General features: G+C 36.9%; 4 protein-coding genes across 7 annotated transcripts; 3 read left to right on the forward strand and 1 right to left on the reverse strand.

The window, feature by feature from the left end:
• The first annotated feature begins 608 nt into the window (after positions 1-608).
• On the forward strand, positions 609-8,920 carry LOC137729763 (probable sphingolipid transporter spinster homolog 2). The gene is made up of 16 exons (XM_068468783.1): positions 609-864; positions 1,253-1,384; positions 2,144-2,245; positions 2,899-3,003; positions 3,159-3,234; positions 3,865-3,939; positions 4,120-4,222; positions 4,306-4,386; positions 5,466-5,547; positions 6,925-7,022; positions 7,227-7,303; positions 7,448-7,561; positions 7,734-7,853; positions 8,053-8,181; positions 8,309-8,387; positions 8,655-8,920. Exons 1-16 carry the CDS (start codon positions 740-742, stop codon positions 8,789-8,791), a joined length of 1,635 nt encoding a protein of 544 aa, XP_068324884.1. The 5' UTR covers positions 609-739; the 3' UTR covers positions 8,792-8,920.
• A 561-nt stretch (positions 8,921-9,481) lies between these two features.
• Positions 9,482-14,426, reverse strand: LOC137729764 (soluble inorganic pyrophosphatase 6, chloroplastic-like). The gene is made up of 6 exons (XM_068468785.1): positions 14,063-14,426; positions 13,287-13,447; positions 12,282-12,382; positions 12,000-12,181; positions 11,349-11,447; positions 9,482-9,756 (listed from the first exon to the last, which is right to left on the reverse strand). Exons 1-6 carry the CDS (start codon positions 14,330-14,332, stop codon positions 9,664-9,666), a joined length of 906 nt encoding a protein of 301 aa, XP_068324886.1. The 5' UTR covers positions 14,333-14,426; the 3' UTR covers positions 9,482-9,663.
• A 5,237-nt stretch (positions 14,427-19,663) lies between these two features.
• LOC137729851 (uncharacterized) lies at positions 19,664-22,926 on the forward strand. 4 transcript variants are annotated; one of them, XM_068468895.1, is made up of 4 exons: positions 19,664-19,794; positions 19,984-20,368; positions 21,130-21,289; positions 22,385-22,926. In XM_068468895.1, exons 2-4 carry the CDS (start codon positions 20,231-20,233, stop codon positions 22,570-22,572), a joined length of 486 nt encoding a protein of 161 aa, XP_068324996.1. In that variant the 5' UTR covers positions 19,664-19,794; positions 19,984-20,230; the 3' UTR covers positions 22,573-22,926. The 4 variants fall into 4 exon arrangements, with proteins under 4 accessions (XP_068324996.1, XP_068324997.1, XP_068324998.1 ...); XM_068468896.1 differs by having other exon boundaries at positions 19,670-19,794; positions 20,035-20,368; XM_068468897.1 differs by having other exon boundaries at positions 19,670-19,794; positions 20,088-20,368.
• A 1,777-nt stretch (positions 22,927-24,703) lies between these two features.
• On the forward strand, positions 24,704-25,538 carry LOC137728093 (uncharacterized). The gene is made up of 2 exons (XM_068466977.1): positions 24,704-24,964; positions 25,074-25,538. The coding sequence occupies exons 1-2, from the start codon at positions 24,704-24,706 to the stop codon at positions 25,536-25,538; spliced, it is 726 nt and encodes a 241-aa protein (XP_068323078.1).
• The last annotated feature ends 97 nt before the right edge of the window (positions 25,539-25,635 follow it).

Here is a 25,635-nt window from a genome sequence, read left to right on the forward strand (position 1 = left end):
TGAATTTATTTTGATTTAAGTGAATGTTTTCTAGTATCAATAAATTGTCATACTTTTTAAAAATTAAAACTATTTTAAGGAGGATTCATTTTATAAATTTCGCACAAGATTTCTAAAATCTCAAAGACGGCCATGGTCTTCGGTTTGATCCTTTAATTGGTGTCACTGAAGACTTCAACTGCACGTTGCCTTGTTTCTTCATGCATTTATATATATATGACAATCACACCATATTTCACAACATATCAATCATTTGTCCTAGTATTCTAAACCAAGCTATTGACCTATAATTTATTGAGAATGTGTTTTGATCCTCTGCAAGCACACGCATAGAATCGAATTCCCCACAAACAAAATAGGAATCTTAAACTCAGACTTTAGTTTTGTTTTATTTCTCTAATTTTTGGAAGGAGACGATTGGTAGACAGAATAATAATCATTGGAAAGATTGATCCAACTTTGCCATATTCAAAACTCCAAAAGTGATCAAATTTTCAAGCTTCTTAAGCTTTACCATAAAAACTAGCAAGAAACGAAGCCATCAGAGAGGGAGGAGGGAGGAGGAGGAGGAGGAGGAGGAGGGAGGAGGGTAGAAAGAGCACCCTTCCCCCACACAACTACCATTCCAACTTCCAAATTCCAAATCAGAAAAATTAAAAACATTTTCTTTACTTAAAACTAAAGATATTTTTTTTTACCAAGATTAAAGAATATTAAAAGTATATTCTACTCCACTTCTATGGCACAAAAGGAAGAAGCAACAAAGTCTTCTGAAGAAGGCAAGCCCAAGCCCCCTCCGGCGGACACAGCCATGGCTATTGCTTCAACCGCAGCTCCCGCTCCTTCCTGGTTCACGCCCAAGAGGTGATTCGTTTTCTTACACTTTTGTGTTTATTTTTTCTTTTTGTTCTGCTCTGGGGTATGTTTGGTTGGTGAGAAAATACGGAATTCAAGAGAAAGTTTTGGCCTTTTTATATTTTTTAGGGTTTTTGATTGTTTTTGTTACTTGGGTCTGGGAAATACACGGTATTTCTATGTGGGTTTCAGAGATTTTGGTGATTTCTTAGTTTTTCTCTACTTTCCCGGCAACCAACCCGGAAATTCGGTTTTTCTCCATGGTGGGCACTAATGTATTTATAAGTTTGAGCTTTCAGCTGGGTTGAGTCAAGTATCATTTGAAGGTTTTGCAAGACTTTTGAGTCACTTTAGTATCTCGTTGTGCAATATAAATGTCTTTATGCTGTGATTGCAGGTTACTTGTTATCTTTTGCTTGATTAACTTGATAAATTATGTGGACCGAGGAACAATAGCAAGCAATGGTGTCAATGGGAGCCTCGGAACTTGTACAGATAGTGATATATGCACGGCTGGTACCGGGATACAGTAAGATACTAAGAACTATTTGATGGTTTCCTTCTTTCTCTGGCTTTTCATATTTGGCTGTCTTCATGCATTGGTTGATTCCATTTATTTGAATGTGCTGAGTTTTCAGGTTTTTGCATATAATCACGTTCTAGGTGCTATGGTACAGCAACATTATTGAGGCTTCTGAAATAAACAAACGTGCATCCGTATCAATTTGTTATGGATAAAAAATTTCACTTGATTTCTAAGAGAACCATATTTGAGATGTTGCCAAATTTGTTCTCTGATTAATATCCTTAGCTATGGTGTGTGAAACATATCCACCAACTACAGTCTGCAGCGGTGTTGAGACTTTAAGGTTGAGGCAGTTGCGGATTATCTGCATTTTATCCTTTTTTAACCAATTTCTGTTCTGTTTACTACACGATGCTTGCAACATGCAGTATTTTGAGATAAGTGTCTTCCTTTCTAATATAATATTTTCCTAACAATTCTCACCATTTCCTTGGGTATAAGATTTGCATAAAAATACTTTTGAACAATTGTTTGAAAAGCGTTGTCCTGGTCACCTTTTATACCTTTTATACTTCTTTACATTCTATGCCTTTGTTTTTGTTATTTTTGAGCTACTCGTGGGCCTTTCCTTTTCTTGTTGCCCTGCATGTGATAATTGTTTTCCATTTTATTTTTCCTATTTTCTGATAAATGTTTTACTTTCCATAGAAATATAAATAATCCTTGACAGTTCCAATATTCTTAATTTCTTTTTGTATGTAGGGGGGAGTTTCACTTGAATAACTTTGAAGATGGATGTCTGTCATCAGCTTTTATGGTTGGACTGCTTATTGCTTCTCCTATATTTGCATCATTAGCAAAGAGGTAACAATCACCTGTTAATATAGACCATACATCAAACAACAGTCATACATATTATGTCTGTCTATGAAGAGAATTTTGTTGCGTGTGTACACACACACACACACACACACACACACACAATCCCTTCCTCCTTTATGCACGCATCTATGAATATACATACATATAGATGAGCTTCAAGTGCAAACAGTCTACGTGCGGACTAGTTTCGTTTGAAGAGCAGGCTGGTTTTCGCCCCATTCTGTTGACAAGTTGATGACACTCCTCCTCCTCCTCCTCCTCTTCCTCCCCCTCCCTCCTCCTTTATGTACGCATCTATGAATATACACGCATAAAGTTGAGCTTCAATTGCAAACAGTCTACATACGGACTAGTTTTGTGTGAAGAGCAGGCTGGTTTTCGCCCCATTCTGTTGACAAGTTGATGACGTCAGGGTGTAGGGTTTAGGATTTATCTCGGTTTCTGGGCTTAGGGTTTAAATTTTAGCACTCAGGCTTTGGGTTTCTGGAGAGAGATAGGGTGCTGTCTATGATGCAGTAGCAGTACACACGATCATATAAGAAGTGGACTATATATATGTGTATATGTGTGTGTGTAGATATGTATAAATTCAGAAGCATTTAGATTTCTTAATTATGCCATTTTAAATTTTGCAGTGTAAGTCCATTTAGGCTCATTGGAGTTGGATTATCAGTTTGGACCTTTGCGATAGTTGGTTGTGCTTGTTCATTCGATTTCTGGTCCATTACTATTTTCCGCATGTAAGTAACTTCATCCTTCTTGTTTTATTGATATACCTTCTCCCCCAGCTTGTTGCTCCTTGATGTTAAGTTTTTGAGCAATCCAGTAATATGGGATATTGTTTGATCATGTTTGTTTGTTTTCATTGTTTTAATTCCTTTTCTGTTCTCTAAAGGCTAGTTGGTGTTGGGGAAGCTTCGTTTATTAGTCTTGCAGCTCCATTCATTGACGATAATGCCCCAGCTGCTCAGGTATGGTATCTTGTGTTTCATGGCATGCCAAACATTTTAAATTTGTTGGTTCCATTTGGTTTTTACTCAACGGTGGGATATACTTCCGAAGATTTTGAACCTTATTAAAAAAGTATATCTCGAAAGAAAAAACTACATTACCTAAAAATAAGTATATCTCAAAGGAAAAAACTATATATTTATTCTCAGTTTAAGTGTGTGAAAAATTAAAGAAAATATATAAGCAAAATATTGTGACAAAACCCATTTAAAAATATGGCATCTAATGGATTATAAAAAATTCAAGATGTATTAAGTCGAGCTGTAATTTTCCTTTTTTTTCTTTTCTTTCCCTATATAAAGCCAGTGTAATGTAACTTGGCCACTGCCTTATCTAGGAATGCCATAGAACATATATGATTCCCTGTCAGAAATATGTTAGAGTTGCAGTGCTAATTGACTTTTCTAAACTATCAAGAGCTTTGGATATGTTCTTAGTAGTAGGTTTTCTTTTACGGTGTCATTCTGAACACACCCCACCTATTCATTCATGTATATATTCACCCCATTGCTTTTTTATTTTATTATTTTAATATCATATATATTTTTAGATTTGCTGTCAATTGACTTATGCTGTGTCTATTATTTCAGAAAACTGCATGGCTTGGTATGTTCTACATGTGCATACCAAGTGGATATGCACTTGGCTATGTTTATGGTGGGGTGGTAAGTTATACTTAATTGCGACGGGGGTTAGTTTCATTTAGCATATGTGGTGTCTTGACCCAAATAAAAATTTCTAGATAGAATTCTTTATATAAAAATGCATATTTGTTTACGGTTTGATGGTCCTCACTTGTTCCCATGTTGATCATTTTTTGGTTGTCTGTTATTTATAATACATAGGTTGGAAGTCACACCAAGTGGCGTTATGCATTTGTGGGGGAAGCAATCCTTATGCTTCCATTTGCTATTCTAGGGTTTGTTATGAAGCCTTTGCAGCTGAAAGGTGTGATTTTAGGCATCAATTCATTGTCTTCCACGGTTTTACCATATTTTTAAGGGTCATTGCTAAGCAATTTGTGATTACAGGTTTTTTTCATCCTGAATCAAAAAAAGCACTGACAGCAGTGGAAACGGCTGTTGAAGAAGTTCAAGTTAGTGATACATATGGTAATGTGGAAGCTGTATCAACAGATAATAGACCATTATAAAAACAAAGCCATGTCCTCTACCTGACTAGCTGCAGAATAGCTTATAATTAATTGGAACATCTCTAATAGGCTATGTAGATGTGAAGCATTCATCAATGAATAACTTTGTGATTTTAGTATTTTACCGTCCGTTTATACTGCATAACTGCATTTTTTAGGAGTTATATTAATTTATATGATAACTTTTCTCAGATTTTCTTTTTGGGATAAAAACTAAGTTGAGTTGAGTTGAGTTGACAGGAAAATTTTGTTGAGAGTTGTCCCACATTGGTGAGGGACAAGGTTTGCTATGTGCTTATATGATCTTGGGCTACTCCTCATATTGCCAATTGGTTTTATGGTGGAACCTCAATTTCATCATGGTATCAGAGCAAGGTTGTCCACGTGTGAAGCTCAACAGCCACACACGCTCCACGTCATCCAATTGTTGTCCACGTGTAGGCTTGAAAATCCGCCACACGTGCGGGGGCGTGTTGAGAGTTGTCCCACATTGGTGAGGGACAAGGTTTGCTATGTGCATATATGATCTTGGGCTACTCCTCATATTGCCAATTGGTTTTATGGTGGAACCTCAATTTCATCAAATTTATGTTAGGATACGGCCGTCTGATAAAATTTTATGAAAAATCTCTAAATCCCCTATCCTGTAAGAGGATTGCTTAACTAATAGGTTTCCTCATTTCCTCAAGTTTTTAGGTAGCAAATGCTCATGATTCTGAATAAATTCTGAACATTGTGTTATGCATTACAAAGTAATGATGCAATGTGTCATGTTCGTTAGAGGTGCTATTTGGCAAATCTTAGAACCATAAACTCTTATGATGTAAAAGGTGTAAAATATGTATTTTAAAAGTTCTGTTATGTTAGTTAATCACTGTTACCTTAGTTTCTGTCCCTCTTTATTGACCAGAAAGTACTGCTGATAATGTTTTATGAACTTTTTATTTTTATCAGGATAGTGAAGGTTTCCGTTCTGTTAATTGTATTATAGTTACTCTTTTCCTTTGACTGCTAATTTTGTTTTGAAACTCTGCACAGATTCAGATATTTCGAATGGTGAACAAGCTTCCTGTTCGATGAAGGAACATGTGAGAAATTCTAACTTACAAAAATCTTCCAAGTGAGTCACTCATCCTTAAGCTCATATGTATGTAATACATTTCTTAGTTCCACAATCAAAGATCTTGTCAAATATTAGATAAATCCAAAATCATTAAGACATCTAGTTGTTGCAAAAAATTAGATGAACAGAGTGTTTCAACAAAACACTAAAGTGGCCACCATTTAATTGAGAGGGTAAATAGTTTCAGATTCGGGTGACTTTTTGCTACAATGATCTTTGATAGAGGACCTAAAAACTAGACATTTTGGATTGTTGAAATATAATGTAGAGTGGGCCTACAACGGGTGTCCCTCAATTGAAGCTACCTCTCTGTAATATAATCTCTAAAATTTATAGTTGTGCTTGTATATACCTAGACACACAACCACCTTTTTGGTGGGGGATAAAGCATTATGATTCATGTGAAAATTAACTAAGCTTACAAGTTCAGTGTGCGTTAGCCTTGCTCAACTTGAAACAATATTTCAGCCGACATAAATACACTGCTTTTTTTTTCTTATGGGATGAGAAACACGAGGTTTATTAGAGAAAATGCAAGGGATACAAGAAACATGGACTCATAGTCCATGAAACACTATTCCAGTTAATTAAATGACACTCCTTTCCTAAGGGATAAGAAACACCAATATTGTTAGAGAAACACAAGGAATCCAAGAAACATGGTCGTGCATTCCATGAAACACCTAAAGAAACTACAGAAACACTCCATAAACTTCACTCTCTATTTGAATTTCTGTATCCTTCTTAAGTGGTCAATTATTTCCATGCTCACCCTGGTCATACTGAGACAGTAGTTGAATTACACAAGGAACAAAGAAATTTGAAAAGAATTAAAAGGTATTAATGAAATATATATCGTTTAAACGGAACATTTATATATCAAACCCTGAATATGTTAAGCATTAATGATTAGCATAAAATCAGTAACCAGGTGGACTTTTCAGTGAATCATTTATGAGAATTGGAAAGATTAATTGTAAGCTGGACCAGCCTATGAACCTGGTGTAAGTTGCTCAGGTGTTTTTTAATGTTGGCCACCGTTTTCTCCTCATAATATATCCTTGAGGATAAATTCGGCTTTTTGTTTAAATGGTAATGGTATGCACATGTTTATCATATCAATAGTGTCCACTATAACTGTTAAATAAAGCAACTGTGAGAGGTCGCATTAGGCATTGTAAGGATTAGGACAAACAGCTGGTTTCCTATAATGAAGTATATGTGGGTTCCACTTGCATGACAGTAAAGCATTACTCGTTAAATTATTGTTTCGTTTAACTTTGTATGTTATGTCACGCGCTATTATGCTCAATAAGTTTTAGAAGAAATAGTAAACATATATGTATTGATACCTGAGATCTTATTTTATGGCAGGTCAAAATTGGTATCAATCATAAAGAATCAAATTTCAAGGTTTTTGAAAGATGTGAAGGTGCTATTGGTGGATAAGGTTTATGTTGTGAATGTTCTAGGTACTTATCTTTTTCTTTCCCCACCTGCTTTACCAACTAGTGTTTGTATATGAATTTCTTTGGTTCATGGTTGTTTCTTTGTATAGTTCTTTCACTGGCTAGTTTCCTGAGAACTCATTCAGTGGTGTAATATTTTAGTCATCATTTTGCTTTCATCTTTATCTAAATACGAATTCCCTGAAAATGTGAAATTTTCATTTGTAGGTTACATAGCATACAACTTTGTCATAGGTGCATACTCATATTGGGGGCCTAAGGCTGGATATAATATATATCATATGGTAAGCATTTCACTTTGATTGTATAGATTTGTATTATTCAATATTTTTTTCCTTTCTTATTCTCGGTGTAGTCATAGTTGATGTTAAGTAGTTAGGAGATAGCTCCATGATAAAAGCTGCTTTAAATTCATGGTCTTTTGGCAGACTGATGCAGATCTTATATTTGGAGGTATTACAATTGTGTGCGGAATATTGGGCACACTAGCGGGAGGCTTTCTTCTGGATTATATGACTAACACCATCTCTAATGCTTTTAAGGTAATCCAAAATGTTTTACTTGATACCATTATCTAACGAATCTATAAAATGAAAGTTGTGTATATGCAATACTGCTGCTTGGCTATGGATAACTTGTATAGTCATTATCCAATCATTGTGTTCCTTTTTGTTTCTTTGCCTTTGCATCACTAAGTACCAGACCGTATTGCAGCTTCTTTCAGTGGTAACGTTAATTGGGGGTGCCTTTTGCTTTGGTGCCTTTTGCTTCAAGAATATGTATGCTTTCCTAGCTCTTTTCGCAATCGGTGAACTACTTGTCTTTGCAACTCAGGTACGTTCCTATTCAAAGAAATTTTCTCCTATTATTTTTTTGGTTTTGTTCAATTTGCCTATGCTGCCGAACACTGAACTACTTTGCATGGCTCAAAAAGTAGATAATTACCGTGTTCCACTGTTTGCATGATAGATATTTAGTGCCAGACCTACGGAATACTCACCTCCTCTTGGTCTTCTATGTTTCCCTTTTGCAGGGTCCTGTAAATTACATTAATCTCCATTGTGTTAAACCTAATATGAGGCCATTATCTATGGCTATTTCAACGGTTTCAATTCATATCTTCGGTGATGTACCTTCCGCACCTCTTGTTGGAGTTCTCCAGGTTTGCCTTCCAGTATTTCATTATATGTCATTTAACTTGCAAATGATCCCTTTAGAAATCCTTAGTTGCACATTCTAACTGAGTATTCTTCTTTCTTTCGGTTTTGGATTGGTTGTCGACTGTGCAGGATGCAATTAACAACTGGAGGAAGACTGCTCTTATTCTAACAGCTATTTTGTTTCCATCAGCTATAATATGGTTTATAGGTAAGTTTCTAGCAGTTGCCCCGTTATTTTACAGTGGAACTTTTTGAATTTGACATTTTGTCAGACGATGGAATTTTAATTAGTGCATGGATATTTGAGTAATTCCAAAATAGATGAGACGTTAGTATTCCATGTGTCACAATACAAGTGGAGGGACACGGAAAAATATGTCATCTCTCTACTTGTATTGTGACACGTGAATTACCAGCTTGTGTAATGGGTACATGGAAATCGAGATTTGTAATCCTTATTTGGCTACCATCACAGGAATCTTTCTGCACAGCGTGGATAGATTTAACGAGGAAAGTGAGCATCAGGTGACCATCCAAACGGAAAGGTCAAACACAACGCCGTTGCTTGAAGGGAAGAAGATAGAAACAAGTGAATCTGTTGCTGAACCATGAGACAAGATATTTTCTTTTCTTTTATCTTTCGTTGCAACCTGTCACATATCCAGGTCTTGTTTAGTAGGGTGTTTGAGTTCCTGTACATACGGTCCCAAGTGCTATAATTTCTTATAAAATTTCTACTTTCCAACGCACGTGTTCATATTTGTTCTTTCTGAATTTTTTTCCTCCAAGGTTGTACAAATGAGATTGTTGTTTAAGGTTTTTTTTTATTTTTATTTTTTTATTATTATTATTTTTATTTTTTTATTTTTAAATTTTTTTGTCCACATGGCACCGATGACAGCCTTGTCATAAAATTATAGATGCCCCCTGGGGCGAATCATTATTTAACAGACCAATTAACAATTTTTAACCGTTGTATGACATGCGATGAAATTCTAAGTTATTGTTATTGTATGAAATTGTAATGTTATAAGGATGAAATCTATTTTTGGGCAGCAATAGTCTGTGAATCTCTTCCTGACCAGGCCAGGCTGAGTTTCACTTAACCCTTCCCCTCCTGCAGCCAAGTGTTAGCGGCTACCCTGCGGGGGTGGGCTTTCTTATGATGCATGCATGAGGTTGTAATTGAACACAAACTTGAGAGTGCATACTTTAATTTACCCAAATAACAAGTCGGATGTCCAAATACCACTTTGAGGCTGGGAATAGATCTCACAAGATTAGGGACTTTGAAACAACGTATACCTTTGCTACTTCACCACCATTATTCCAAACCTGCAGTATGCTGCATAATAGAACACAAAACTAGGGGCTAAGTCCAGCTTAGCATCACCAGTTTGTCAAAAGGAAATATCTCTAATGAATCACCAAGAAACAAAATATATCTAGGCGCGTGGAGTGGAATTCCAATTCTAGCAATTTATCTATGCAAGTGATAGTTCTCCAGCAGGAATTGATCTCTTGACAAGCTTTGCCCACGATTCATTGGTTTCGGATATGACCTTAAGAGCATAATCCTGTTCATCATAGGAAATGTTTCTAAAATTAGACATAAAGCACATCACGCACGCAGAGGTTGTATAATTCATATCTAATGTTTTGCAGATGGTGGCAATGAATTTATTTGTTTTTTGCTTATACAAGAAAAGCAAGAGAAGAAGGTTTAAGTGCGACAATTAGTGTTATGCTACTGTGGACAGTACCAAACCACACCAGGAAAGAATTTCCAGCAATAAATAGACAGGAACAAGAGATAACTAACAACCAATACGATCAAAGTTAGAACATCGAACTTAAGTTTTAGGGGCGACAGACCCAAGAGCGAAGTCTTTAATCAGAAATTTCTGAATGTGCAGCATAAAACCATGCACAAAGCCTCTTAAAAGAGTAATTCTATAGACTTAAAAATCAAATCATCGACCTTGATTTCTTAATAAATAATCACGTAACCCTATCCATAAAAACAAAAACAAAAGATAGAGAGAAAGCAATTGGATCAAATTGGAATGTTGATAGATGAGTTCTAAGGCAAAGAGACCAAAGAGAAACCCTAAATCTGATTGTTTGCGATAAGTTGGAAAAAAGCTGCATGCAAATCCCCTCTGGAAACAGCATTTAAACCTGGGTAATAGCAGCCCAAGGATCCAACCCCTTGATTACTTAATTATTTAATCCTAATCTTCCAAAATACTTTAGACTCACATAACTGTCGGATGATTGATTAAAAAGACTAGGAGTTTACCAAATAAAACATGGAATTCAAACAAGACAAATAAAAACTAAGAAGCAACTAAAACCCTGAACTAACTAGAACCCAAGCCAAAGTTGGCTACCTATTTACGTTGGCAGGTATATTTTCCCGCATGCCATGACCACTATACTAATTTCACAATGATGCATGAATTAAGACTTGCAATTAATGTCCAGCTAAGGTAGATTCATGCATCGTGTTTTGACTGCCTTTATGTTGTGGGACACCAATTCGTTTAAAGCATGCCCTATTCCTGAATATTGAGTCCATGCAACATATCAAATGTATCACACCAAAAAAATAAATAAATAAATACTGCAAAGAAAACAATTACCTCGCCCTTAACCTTAAACCCTCCCACTGCACCCCAATCCTACTGCCTGATTTTGAAGTAAACTCTTGATACACTCAAGTCCGATGACATAAAGAGACAGTCTTCATGAATTATGCATTTACATAAGCAATTATTGAAGACATTGAAATCAGAAAATCAGATTTGACTTGGACAAATGCATTTTCTAAACCCATCAGTGTGTGCTCTAGAACAAGTAATTGGGCTATAAAACAGGAGTAATCATTCGATGACCTTCACCCTCCCCCCATAACTAATTTTGTAATCAAATATTGTCATCCCTCCTTGCAACACTGGCACTTTGCAAGGAGTACTATACTACTAGGCCAGAGTGTCAACAAATGCTGGTGACTGAATCAATAAAGGAACCAATAATGGGAAAAAGAAAAAAGAAACACTCCATAATAGCAACTTGGCAGCCTAGATAGAATTGAAAAATAGACAAAACAAATAGAGTACTCAAAACGATTCAGGGATAGCAATTGAAAATGTCACTGTAAAATTACCTTGTTTGCTGCTTTGTTGCCAAGACCAAATTTGTTAGCAGGCTTTCCATCAGGTATCTTGTAGTCTCTGAACCAGTCCCTTATTGCAGTGAGAGTCCCCTGAAGTAAACCATAAGATTAAGCCTCATGGGTTTTGGCACATTTTACTGAAATTAATTCTTCAGCTTACCCTTAACCACTCCACTCCTACTAGCATATGAGTAATGTCCAGGTACAAATGCCAATGTGGCTTGTGGATTAATTATGATAAAAATAAGAACTACCATGACCACCAATGCCTTTAGTTGTTTTCAACAATAATTTTATCCCCATACATTTTTATGTGAAAAATATTTATCACCATTTCCTTTCATTTTAGTACAAAATTTACTCGCAACACCACACACGTACTAAGTCCATTCGAAAAGCTTACTCTAGTTTATGAAGGTAGATAAATTGTAACTAAACAGTAACGTATATCATAACCATCCACTTCACTCAAAAGAGTTAAGGTAGACTTTATCCATTTTTTTTACAGTAATCATATAATGGAACAACAATGAATTTAAAATCTGAAAACATCTATAATTGAATATATTAATTACGGTGGCAAGGGTTGGTGAGTGTGTAATTACAGAAATTTGATAGTGCTTGGTTAAAAGTAATACATACTGGGAAATGCTTCTCAACATCACCAATGTCGTTAACTAGAGAAGCCCTTGGATCATCCAATGAAATTGCAACAATTTTCCAGTCAAGTTCCCCTTCATCAATCATAGCTAAAGCAGCCAATGGCTTTACTTTGAGAATCTCACCAATCTTTCTCCGACTATCACCTATCTCAACAACGTCAACTACAGGTTGTAGAAAAACAAGATTTTTAGTTTTCCTTCTAAAGGTGACACTTGCCTCAGACAAAAGTTGGTAACATAAAACACAGACAAGTGAGCATACCTGGATCATTATCCCCAAATGCTCCTTCAACTTCATCGTTAGCAAGCGATGGGTCTTCCCACGTTTGTGGAAGCAACCCATAATTCCAATTAATGTTGTAGCTGAGAAGGATAGGCATTCAGATAGATAACTATTTTTTTTATACAACGATGCATTTACACTAAGGGTGGGGGAACACATCAGATAACTTTAAGAATTTAAATAAACAATGATAGATAGATCGTGCACACCCAATACCCGTGCAATGTCATGGTGGTTGCGTAAAAGAAAGACACACTTAGAAATGATGAGATAAAAAGAGTAACTTGGAAGCAAGGTAATGTGTCATTTTATAAACTTTAGTTCCTAATTTTATAACTAAAATTGCTTAATGGAATTATTTCGTATAGTGTGAATTTTCTTTTTCTTTTATATGTAAAGAAACAATTGTATATGTTTCTCTTAATAATATAAACAGAAGATGACACGTCCAGAGTGTGTATAGCATGTGTGTGATGTCGTTCCAAAGGAAGAAAGCGTAAGATATGTGGAATGAGAGTAACTACTCTAGCATGTCTGTAAATAATGGTAACAGAAGGTTGTGTAACCTCAATATACATTGTTTGTCCATCTCCTATCATCTTAAACTTTTGGGTAAGTGGTTGTGTAACATTAGTTTGTAAGAAGTCCTCTATTCAGTCCCCAATCCCCATTTCTTAATTGGTTTATAGGAAAAAAACAAGTAAACTAAAATATCGAACTCTTGCCACAATATTGCTCATATATGCATGTGCTTATCTGCGTATTACTCATATATGCATGTCCTTATCTGCGGGCATCTATCACCCAGGGGAAAAAATGTGCATCTAAGAAATTAAACAAATAAAGATAATCAGCAGCAACAGTGACTTACTTATAGTCATGATGCACCCTTAGCCAAAAATTACATTGATTCAGGTAACATATCCAAGCATCACAAGAACAAACACTATAATATAACCTTGAGAAAAGTAAAATTAGACTTACGGATAGTAACGAAGTTTTCCTTTCTTTGTATCCTGCTTTATCGGGGTGTGTGGCTCATCAGTAGCAACCTCCATCTTTGCACTTGATTCTTTGGGTATTTCAACCACTAAGTTGAATACACCATCACCCACTTGCAACGGTATATCATGCCAAGGCGAAACCTATGTATAAACCAACACATTGTTATAGCAGATTGAAACAAGGTGAACTAATTAGCGTGAAGAAACCCAACGATGTATCGAATACTCCGGCAATTTGAAATTCCTCTTACAATTGCATATACACATTTTCTCGTTTGAGTACAAATTTGAACTACGAATAATCAGAGACAGCCAAGGGCTTAATCTCAAACAAAGAAAACACATAAGCATATCCATATAATCACAAACCATGGCATTACATCAGTCCTCTCTCTAAGGCCCTAACGTGGTTACTGAATGTTTCATTTCGTTTTGTTGCCTCCATTTCCCAACCAAAACGACACAATCCTGAAAACTCAATCAAATTTGAAACGGAGAGACCTCAATGAAATATATGCCATCTAAAGTAAAATAATTCAAAATTAATTCACACCTTTTCTGGCCATCAGAAGCTTCCATTATTCCATTAATTACCAAAAAAATAGTATATATAGTAAGAAATTTAAGAATTCATGAGTTATTACCACATTTTATGCATTTATGGGAAGTTTTCACATTGTCCAGTTTTTTCCTGCATTTTCTCAGAATCCAAACAAACAACACAACAGAAAACGGAAAAATGGAAAGAGAGCAAACCTTTTGACCGGAACGGTCGACGAAGAAGAGGCGGTAGTCTAGGGTTTCGGGCTGGCCTTCCTCCTTGATCTGAACCTCGGGATTGTAGATAGCTGTGCAAATGAAGGACCTCCAGCTCCTGGACGAAGACGACAACGACAGCGACGCTGCTCTTCTTCTGGTGAAGCAAAGGCTGGTAGTGCTGTAGGGACTCTGCTTCGGAAGGAACGACGTCGCCTTGGAGAGCAAGCAGGAAGTATTGGCGGCGGTCAGCACTCTCGCGGTGGCCATGGCTCCTGAATGACGGCTCTGATGAAGGGACGAGTGAGAGTGGGATTGATCGAGTGAGGGTGTGTTTGGGTTTCTGAGCCACAGGAACTAGCGGTAAGCTTTGATTGGCTCTTCTTGTCGTTTGCGTAAATTGTTGGGGGTGCATTTTTGACCCTGATTAAAATTTTTATTTATTATTAATCTATTTTATTATATTAAGAGAAGAGCGTTTGTCAACTTTTTATCCCATTTTCTTCCAATTTTGCCATCACTTTTGAAAACACAATGTTGACATGTGGAGGACAAAATAGTAATTTTGTATCTTTTGAACTTTTTCTTTTTTTCTTATTTTGCTTTCACTTTTGATACACAATATTTACATAAAGAGGACAAAATTGTAATTTTATATCACAATATTTAAATAAGATAAAAAATATGCATTTATTAAGAGAAATTGTTCCACCATTATTTTTTCATATACGTAAGTGAAATCATGATTTTTTTTTTTTGGATAGTTTGAATGAACTAAAGTGATTGCGCTTGAGGAAAACGTGGGAGGAGATAGGCGGTTGAAGATGCTTTAATTTTGTACCTTTTGATAAAATGACAATCATATCCCTATATTTCCTATTTTACCCTCATTTTTTTTAGAAAATGACAATTATATGCTTATTTTGTTCACACACATAAAGTGTGTGCTCTCTGCTAGCATTTTATTATTATAATGCTGTAATCATCATTTTAGCATTTACCTTTTAATTTTTAGTTAATATTTTTATCTCAATAGTTTCATCCCTATCTTCCTCCTTCCTCCCATCTCTCCTCGTCCCTCCGCCGCATCAACATCGTTCCACCTTCCCTCAGCCCGAAAACCCAGAAAATAAAAAAGCAAAATTGAGGAAAGGTCTGCCCACCAAGCCCCAAATAATGTCATGGAGGTGGGAGAGAGGCAGGATTCGTGGCGGTTCTCGAACACGATGAAGGAGGATATGGTAAGTGGTGCGTGGGCCCACCCACCAGACGATGTGCTCTATGTGGAGCCGTCGCTTCCGGCGCCTATAATTTCCATCTCTCTGTACAACTTGATCATGATGGATCCAAGCGGAGCCGTCGTTGGTGAAGATGCAATAAACAACAATGGAGAAGAAAGAGGGGACACAGTGAAAAAGGGAGCGAGAGAGATGAAGGGTTGGTCGGCGCCTAGGGGACAAGTGGTTGCTTTGGTGATTGTTCGGTTTTTATTATTTTATTTATGTTTAGTTTTTAATTTTTGAATTTTTTTTAAAATCAATTACAAAAGTTAACTATGGTTGAGTGGGATGACACATGACAGCCTAGAAAGTGTGTGTTGAGCATACACCACAGTTAATGTGGGTGAGCAAAAAAGCACCCTTTTGTTGGGAAGTTGATAGATCTTTAATCCTCTGTCCCCATTTTCTCTGTCTCGCTTATGTTCCCTTGCTAATTTGTTGCCAGTTGTACATTCACTAACACTATATAAGGTACCAGATAGGACTAGGAATACGAAACCAGGTGTTTGGTGTCCATACATATTAAATAGTCACCGGATTAATTAATCTGGTCCTACCTCTTTTATACGGCTTACACCCGCTTGGTTTTACGCTCCAAAAGCACCGTATTATTTAGTCAGGTAGAAAATGTTATGGACTAAATTGAGAGATTTTGGATTAATTAGTGATTGATACTTTGTTGTGAGGTAATTAAACTCAAAATTGGGAAAGATTTCGTTTGGGCTTTTGAAGGAAATTAAAGGTGGTGATGAATTGATGATAGATTTGTAAGTTAGGTTTTCTTGGGAAATATTTCAAATTGAGAAAGATGATAAGTTTTGCTGGAAATTGATAATAGGATTTGATAGAAAATGATAGGATTTGAAAATTATGAAAGATTTCATCTAGGCAATTTGATCGGGGAAAGATGAAGAAAAGAAGACAACGAGCTGGGTTTTTTTTTCTTCCTCTTATCGGCACAACACGAAGCATAGTATAAATAATGCGGTCGTTATCTGATATTGCACCAAATGTCCGTTAATTTAGTCAGTACTATCCGATGACTATTTATCCTATCCGACTGAAATAGTCAGTACAGTCCGAACTGTCAAACGATGCTTTATACACAAAATTAATCAGTACGCCATCATTTGATAAAGAGGTATTTGTTAGTTTCTCTCTGAACTTATATAAAGCTGCTAATTTCCCTGAACTTTAATTTTAGCCATTAGGCTTGTTACCCCTTAGAGAAGTTAAGAAGGAAGCGAAGAAAGTTGTGAGAGAAGTTAAGCTAGCGACTTTTGACGATATGTATAAGCGTCTAGATACCAAAGAATGAGAGTTGAATATCTATAAACCAGTTAAAGCAAGGGAAAAGAAGACAAGGGACCTAAACTAAGTGAGGTGCATCAAAGATGAGAATGGAAGAGTTCTTGCTACAGAGAATACGGTCAAAGACAGATGGAGAGGTTATTTTCATATGTTTTTCAATGAAGGACATGAAATGAGTACTTTTCTAGGAGAGTTGAGTAACTCAAAAGAGTGTAGAAACTACTATTTTTACCGTTGAATTAGGAAGGAAGAAGTGATTGTAGCTTTGAAAAAATGAAGCATAGAAAAACAGTGGGCCCATATGATATATCAATCGAAGTGTGGAAAGTCTTGAGAGAGACAGGTATAGCATGGCTCACAGACCTTTTCAATAGGATTTTGAAAACAAAGAAGATGCCAAATGAGTGGCGAAATAGCACTTTGGTGTCTATCTACAAGAATAAGGGTGACGTACAAAATTGCATGAATTATAGGGGTATTAAGTTAATGAGTCATATAATGAAGCTCTTGGAGAGAGTAATTGAGCATAGACTGAGGCAAGAGACATGGGTCTCGGACAACCAATTCGGGTTCATGTCAGGGTGCTTAACCAGAGGCAATCTATCTCTTATAAAGATTGATGGAAATATATAGATGAAAAAGGATTTGCACATGGTCTTTATAGATTTGGAAAAAACGTATGATAGGATCCTAAGAGACATTCTTTGGAGGATTTTAGAGAAAAAAAAAGTACGAATAGCATATATCCAAACTATAAAGGATATGTATGATGGAATAATGACTGTCATAAAAGACATTCTTTGGAGGATTTTAGAGAAGAAAGGAGTACGAGTAGCATATATCCAAACTATAAAGGATATGTATGATGGAGCAATGACTATCATAAGAACTTATGAAGGACAAATCGAAAGCTTCCCCATAACTGTAAGGTTACATCAAGGCTCATGTTTAAGTCCTTACTTTTTTGCATTGGTAATGAATGAGTTAACAAGACATATTCAAGATGATATTCCTTAGTGTATGCTTTTCCCAGACGATATAGTGTTGATAGATGAAACTTAGGAAGGAGTAAATGCGAAGCTTAACCTTTGGAGAGAAGTGTTGGAATCTAAAGGTCTTCGCCTAAGTTGATCAAAGAGAGAGTATATGGAGTGCAAATTCAGTGCAAACGGAGACTCAAATGAGTTAGAGGTGACGATTGGACACCAAGAAGTACGAAAGAGTGACCGCTTTCGCTACCTAGGATCTATCTTGCAAAAGAACAGAGAATTGAAATAGACTCTAAGAAAAGACTTGGAGTATTTGGATCTAACGGAAGACGTGACACAGAACCGAGCGCAATGCCGCTAGAATCATATAGCCGACCCCATTTAATGGGAAAATGTTTTGTTGTTGTTGTAGGCCCGTTACCCCTAAACTTTTATAATCAGCCACTTTTCCCCTGGATTTTAACTTTAGCCAATTACCTCTTAAAATTTTATAAATAGTCAATTTCTCTTATAGCTTTACGTTTTAAAAATTTTCATCTGTCTAATTTTCCCTTTTTTTTTTCCTTTATACAATTATCATGTATTGTCCTGACCAAAATGAATGAAAACTTAACTAATTATAAAACTTTAGGGAGGTAATCAGTTAAAGTTAGAGTTCAAGAAGAAAATTGGTAATTATAAAAGTTCATGAAGTTATTGATTAAAATTAAAATTCAAGAAGAAATTAACTTCTCTGTACAATTTCAGGAGTCAAATTGACAAATGTCCCTTGCAGATAAAACCTCGAAAGAAAAAAAAAGGGTAAATTACACTTTACCACTTCAGGTTTGGGGTCAATTTCAATTCCTTACAACATCTTTAAAACATTTCACTTTCATACCTCAAGTACTATTTTATTTCAATATAATACCTCCGTTACATTTTCCATCCATTGATCTGTTAAGTGCTGACGTGGCTGCCACATTTATGCCACATAGCTGCCAGATGTGCGCCATGTGGCAAAAAAAAAAAATTAAACTTTTTTCTAAGAAAAACCTTAATCTTCTAAATTAAAAAAAAAAAAAAAAGGTTAGAAAATCCAAATCCCATCACCCCACCCCCAAAACCTTGAACAAGAAGAAAAAACCCGGATCCCCTAAACCCCTCCCCCCCCCCCCCACCCCACACCCCGCCCTCGTGCGAAACCCATATCCTATACCCCCTGCCCCCCCCGCGAGACCCAAATCCCCCCCCAGGTCGGAGCCTCATCATCTTCCATCCGTCCGCACCCATCCTCCACCACCTCCTCCGCACCCGTCCTTTGCCTCCTCTGTGCACCCAGCTTCCCTCTCCCCAACCCAAGCCCAACCTGCAACCCAGAAAAAAGAAAAGAAAAAAAAAAACCAGCGCACCTACCCTCGCACGCATCCTCTTCCCTCCTCTACACACCCCACTCCTTATTGGGAAAGACGGGATCTGGGTTGCAGGGAAATAGAGATGGGTTTTTTTTTTCCTCTTCTTTTCTAGGTTGTAGGTAGTGGGTGTGGATGAGGAGGTGGAGGATAGGTGCACGATGGGTTTGGGGAAGATGGGAGGGGGAAAAAAGGGGTGGGTTGCAAGGAAAGGGAGTCAGGGAAGATGAAGATGGGTTTTTTTTTCCTTTCTTTTCCTCTCCTCTTCTTCTTCGTCTGGGTTGCAGGTTGGGTGGGTAGGGGGTTGCGAGTTCAGCTTTTGTTTTTGGTTTTTTTTTATTTTAATTTAGAAGATTAAGGTTTTTTATTTTTTTTGCCAAGTGGTAGGCATTTGGTAGCCATGTGTCATAAATGTGGCAGCCACGTCAGCACTTAACGGTTGAACGGATGGAAAATGTAATGGATGTATTATATTGAAATAAAATAGTACTTAAGAAATGAAAGTGAAATGCTTTAAAGATGTTGTAAGGAATTGAAATTGACCACAAACTTACCCAAAAAAAAAAAAAAGACTCAGGAAACAAAACCCAGCAAACCAAATACCCGCCCCCTTCTTCCCTCTTCCTCCCTCCCTCACTCCCCACGGCCCAACCCACCACCGTCAGAATCCATTGCTGCAGTCAAACCCCTCTCTCTCTCGGAACTCCACCAGTCCGAAGGCTCAACCCTCCTTTCTCTATTCCAGCTTCGTCGCAAACCAGGTGACTATTCTCTCCGACTCCTTTTCTCTCTCTCTCTCCTTCTGCTCGTTTGATTTGTGATTCTTGTTCCGAAAACTGAAAAGAATTAGAAATAGAGTTGAAATTATGAATTATTGTTCTTATTTGCGGATTATTTTTTCCTCTCAATTTTTACATGTCGTTTTTTTTCTTGAATCATTTTCGACAAAGAAATGCGTAATTAGTAGTTAGATGGATGCATTTGGATTGGACCCATTGCAGTTGAGGACATGGTTTGTGGTTTTGTTTTGTCGCTTGCATTGGATGGATATTAGTGTTGGACAGGTAGCCGTGGCTTGGAAGTCTGTACCAGTGCAGTACAGCAACATATGGAATTAGGCTTCGAGTATCAGTCACTGCAAAGGTAGAAGTTTGGAGTCCACATCACAAATTGAGGGACGTTAACGGCGCCACAGAAATGAAGGTCAGGGTGGTGTGTCGGAAAGTGTATGATTACATACGTTATGATCTGAAAGAGATTGCATTTCCATCTTCGCTGCCGGACCCTCCTCATATCAAGAAGCGCCGTAAGCTCACCATGCATGAGTGGTTCTTGGTATGCCCCTTACATTCATTTCCATTACACATATAGATATAGGCTATGTAGTTAATCATACTCACATACAATTCTTTTAACTAACTCATGGATCGTTGAAGTAATTACAAGTACTGGATTGTTAAAATGCTTTTTGAAAATAAACTGGACAAGTTACAGCATGTTTGGGAGTTCTTTTGACCTTTCAGATATCAGAAAACACATTTTTTAACAATTGCTTCATGGAGAAGTACTATTGAGCTAACGGATAGGTGCTTTCCAGGAAACACTTGGATTATCACTGAAATCTACTTATACGCTTAATTGCTTATGATAAAAGTACTAATATAAAAGTGCTACTGAGCAGAAGCGACCCGTGTAGAAAGAGTCTAGTTTTAGTTTGTGTGTTTTAACTGTTTATCTAACACGGGGGTTGGGTACATACCAGCCTCTTATTTGGCTAATCTAACCATTTGATCTTTCTCTTGACCAATTCTGATATGAATTTTGATAATAAGGTCAATTGTTCAACCGTAGAATGCATTAAAATTTGAAGTTCTGAGTGTTAAAGTTGATTTTGTTTCTGATGATTTGAGCTATTAATAATATTTGGCTATTGCTTTTCTTTTCATCTAGGTTCAGATAAAGTTTGTCTTGTTTTCATTGAGTATGAACTATGTTTTCTTGCTTAGGATATGTTAAAGCTTATTAGTACATTTATGCATGTGGTGTTAACATGAAGGATGGTAATTTATAATTTTATACCTTGTATTGGCTGTCAGGTGTTGAAGGAGGCTTCTAGGCTTTATGCTGCCAGCTGGGTGCGGGATGTTGGTCCTGAACTGCGACCTAATGATTATAAGAATAAAGAGAGTGAAGATGGACCTGGTGGAGCACAGAGAACGGCTAAAGAGAAAGAACCCTCAACCTTAGAGGATCTTGGTAAGTAATGTCTACATTATGCTGCCATATCGATCAGTGTGACCATTTTAACAATAACTTAGTGGAATGCCTGCTTGTTCTATATGATGTATGCATGCATATGACTACGAAGATAATGACTGATGCCCTATAGATCTTTGCTTTTTGTTCTTTGATTTGGTTTGCATTGGTGTCCTGCAATGTTCTTACTTAGGAAGTTGGCATAAATAATCATTGAATCATGCAACTTGATCATTCGATCCCATCAAATATTTTACATGCATCAATTCTGCTTCAAGTACAGTAGGTTAACTTTTTAATAGTTGTTTGCATATCCAAACAGCTTCAAATAAAATAAAATAAAATAAAAAATCTACATATGCTTCTTTTGAAAGTGGTTCAACTTTATGATTGTAAAGGGAAGATGAAGTAAACCTGTATGAGTAACAAATATAGAAAGGAAGATTTGCGGACACTTTTTTGTAAGGCAGTTGTTCCTGGCTGGTTTTTGTGTGTGGGTTCACTTTAATCTGTCGATTGCCTATGTCTCTAAACTTCTGAATAGAATTTGGGTTATGATTCTGTAACTTTTACCACTCTGTGATAAAAACACATAGTCCTCTCTCTCTCTTGCCCGTGTCATTTTCTTTTTCTGTCGTAATAAGCTTTTTTCATCTCATCGGCCCCTTCTCTAACAACATAAACAACAAAAGAATACCTGTAAAGGGAAGATAAAGTAAACCAGTATAAGTAACAAATATAGAAAGGAAGATTTGCGGACACTTTTTTGCAAGGCAGTTCTTTCTGGCTAGTTTTTGTGTTTGGGTGCTCTTTCATCTGTCGATTGCCTGTGTCTCTAAACTTCTGTATAGAATTTGGGTTATGATTCTGTAACTTTTACCAATCTGTTGTGATAACAACACATAGGCCTCTGTCTCTTGCCTGCGTCGTTTTCTTTTTCTGTCGTAATAAGCTTTTTTCATTTCATCTCCCCCTTCTCTAAAACATAAACAACAAAAGAGTACTTGTTTTTAGTTAAATCTTTATGCTTTCCAGTTATAAGGGTTTGAGATCTGATTATGTTTAATGCTTTTCTCTGGAAATAAAAACAAATAGCTGTGGCTGCGAGGGGAGGAATGGAGACATTAAAGCCTGCTCTGCAGCGGGTGTACATGACAAGAGCGTCTGCATATAGAGATGCTCTTCAAAGTTTTATACATGGGTACCAAGAAGGCATCCAGCAGGTCATGGAGAGAAAGGCAAAAGATTCTAAATCTGAACAAGAAAGTGATAAATCTGCGTAACATCCTTGTTACTCTTCATAGTTGTTACCGCACCTACTGACACCCCTTCTCTCGAAGTCATGGGGTCATTTTGCCAAGTTCCTTCGACATGGTTCTCCCAAGCACCCTATTATGGTGTACTTGTTATCTGTGTCAATTGCAAGTTCTTGAGCTCTACTTTTAGCTCTGTTTTAAGAACACCTGCCATGGTTTTTCATTCAAGTATTCAAGAACTCGAAAGCAAATTTAAGAAATGTAAATATAATGTAGAGTTGCACTATTTTTTCTCTTTTGGGACTGATATAAATCTGCTTTATTGAAGTGATGAATTTTTACTTTGTCACTAGTGGTAATAAATATTTACTTTTAGTTTTATTATTTTCTTGAAAATCAAGTAATCTGCTTTAATTTTTTTTTATTTTATGGAAGTAATCTGCTTTATTGTCTGTAACATACATTTACTCTTTGGAAGGTTTTTACTATTTTTTTAATCTTCCAAATGAACAATTACATGTCATGAGACATGAATGCCTGGCGTGAAGGATATCTTACATGATGTATGAGTTGACTGTCGCATGGTATCTGATGCTTTAGCTTTCACCTGTGGGTCTAAACAGAAATACTGCCCGAATCAGATAGAATTGGCCAGCTTGGTTTGGTTTTCAAATAAAACTAATTCTCTGATGTCAGATTGCCACATATCAACAAATTCCCACGATTCTTTGAAGACGATTATATTTTTATGAGTTGTATCATACTATTACGGCGTTATTATCTAAGCATTTTTCAATAAAAATTCAAAAGATGTTTTTTTTTATTTTTTTTATTTTTTTTTGACTAATAGATAGTGTAGTGGATTAAATTGTTAAATATTTGGGGAGGAGGATCGATGGAATGCCCGAATCAAGGTGCCCAGACATAATTGTTTTTCACTACTACGATGTGGCGCTATATGCAAAATTCACAAGATATATATAGCAATATTTTCTTAACATGATTTGGTATTAAAAAAATAGATTAAATTAATTAAAAGAGTGATGGTAAGCTATCTTTAAACTGAACCCATATCTTCTCTGGATCTAATGATCTTGAGCCTAAGGATCAAATGATCCAGGCCGTTGAAATTTGATCCAACGGCTACAATTATTATAACTTTTAGAAGGTTTCCTATTTGTAGCCGTTGGATCAAATTTCAACGGTCCAAATCATTTGATCCTTAGGCTCAGGATCATTAGATTCGGAGATGATCTAGGACCATCTCTTTTATAAAGAAAAGATCTAGAATAAAAAAAAATATTATGATGGAGATAGCCGTCATCATGACACATTGTGATGGATTTTTGCAACCAAAACCTCTGTCAGTAGTAGTTACTATAGAAGTAGAGGAAGTAGAGTTCCGCAATTCACTTGAGAGCAAGTCCACCGGGGACTTTTAGGTCGGCACCCAACACCATTTTTGGCCCGGCACCCAGCCAATCCCCTCCAGCCCATGTGGATAGGACAACACCCAGCCCAACCTGGTCTCCAAGCCAACCCAAAATGGACTAAGCTATGGGACGGCCTGCTTGATGTCATGTTGACGCCAACATGACGTCCCAAGCCAGTTTAAATTTTTTTTGCGCTAGGCGTGTGTGAAACACGCTCGCATGACCATGCGTCCTGACAAGAAAATGTGGGGGTGGCCCACTAGCGCAGGCGCACTTAGGGATCTGATGGGGGAGGCCACACGTTTATTTCTCGGCCGTTGGATTTCCAATGGCTAGTTTTTTGGACTGTTGGATTCCCAACGGTCAAAAAATTTTGAATTTGACATCCAACGGCTAGTGACGTGGCTTGATCTGGACCATTCAATCCAGAGATCAACGGTCCACGTTCTCCCCCCCCCCCCCCAAAAAAAAGGCACAACAGTCATAATTATGACTGTTGGCCACGTGTCAACGTATGAGCTGTTGGATTTGAATCTTTTTCAAATCCAACGGTCCAGATTAATTAACTAAATTAAAATTTATAAAAAATTAACAAATACAGAAAAATTTTAATTTTTTTATTTATTTTTCTATAAATACCTAACCCTTATCTTCCACTTTACACCACATTTCAATATTTTCAACACTTTCTACCAAAGCTTTCATATAATTTTTGAGAGAAAAAAATGACTACATGGAAGCTCATCGAAGATGTTACGTTATGTGAATACTGGGTTCACATTACTCATGACTCGATTACGGGTAATGAGAGGGATAAGCGAGAAATGTGGAGTAAAATTACGAAAGCGTTTTGCGATGTACATGGAAAAGACGCCAGAAGTAGTCAAGGTCGTTGGAAAAAACTCAACGCATCCTTTACTTGTTGGAAGAACGCTATCTCTCATGCTTCCGGTAATCTGCGTAGTGGGACAAGTTTAGTGGATCAGGTGACAATATTTTTATTTATTTATATGTATTCCACCTGCATCAATATTTTAATTTATTTATTTGTGTTACACCCGCATTTTATAATATTGTCTTATCCCACATTTATAGACAATACAAGCACAACCATTCTACAATGCGAAGATCGACAACAAATCATTCAGCAAATGGGAATGTTGGCAAATTGTCAAAGATTGCCCCAGATACAGAATTGTGGCAACCGGCCCAAAAGTTGTCATGCACGGCATGGGTCTACATAGTTCACTAGAAGTAGACACGCCCGAACAGGAAGAAGACACAACCGCACAGGAAGAAGACACATTTGAAGAAGTGCCAGTGACCCAGGCGACTAGTCGGTCCCTAAGGCCTCAAGGTAAGAAGACGGCAAAGAAAAAAGGGAGTTCTTCCAAAAATGACTACACAAAATATATGGACGGACTTGCGCGCCAAGGTGAACTGAACATGGCGCGGGAAGCGGCTAGGGATGAGGAAAGAGCTACTGTTATGGCAGCAATATTAACAGCTACTGAGAGACGTGATGCAGCGGCTGAGAGACAAAGAGAAATAGTTAATTGAGAAAATGAGATGATTAAAGAAGCACTTAATCTAGAAAACGAGATGCTTAGAGAAGAAAGGATAACTCAAGTAGATTGTGACACTATGAACAAGCCTC

This window comes from Pyrus communis, chromosome 3 (assembly GCF_963583255.1).
Source record: "Pyrus communis chromosome 3, drPyrComm1.1, whole genome shotgun sequence".
Lineage (NCBI taxonomy): Eukaryota > Viridiplantae > Streptophyta > Magnoliopsida > Rosales > Rosaceae > Pyrus > Pyrus communis.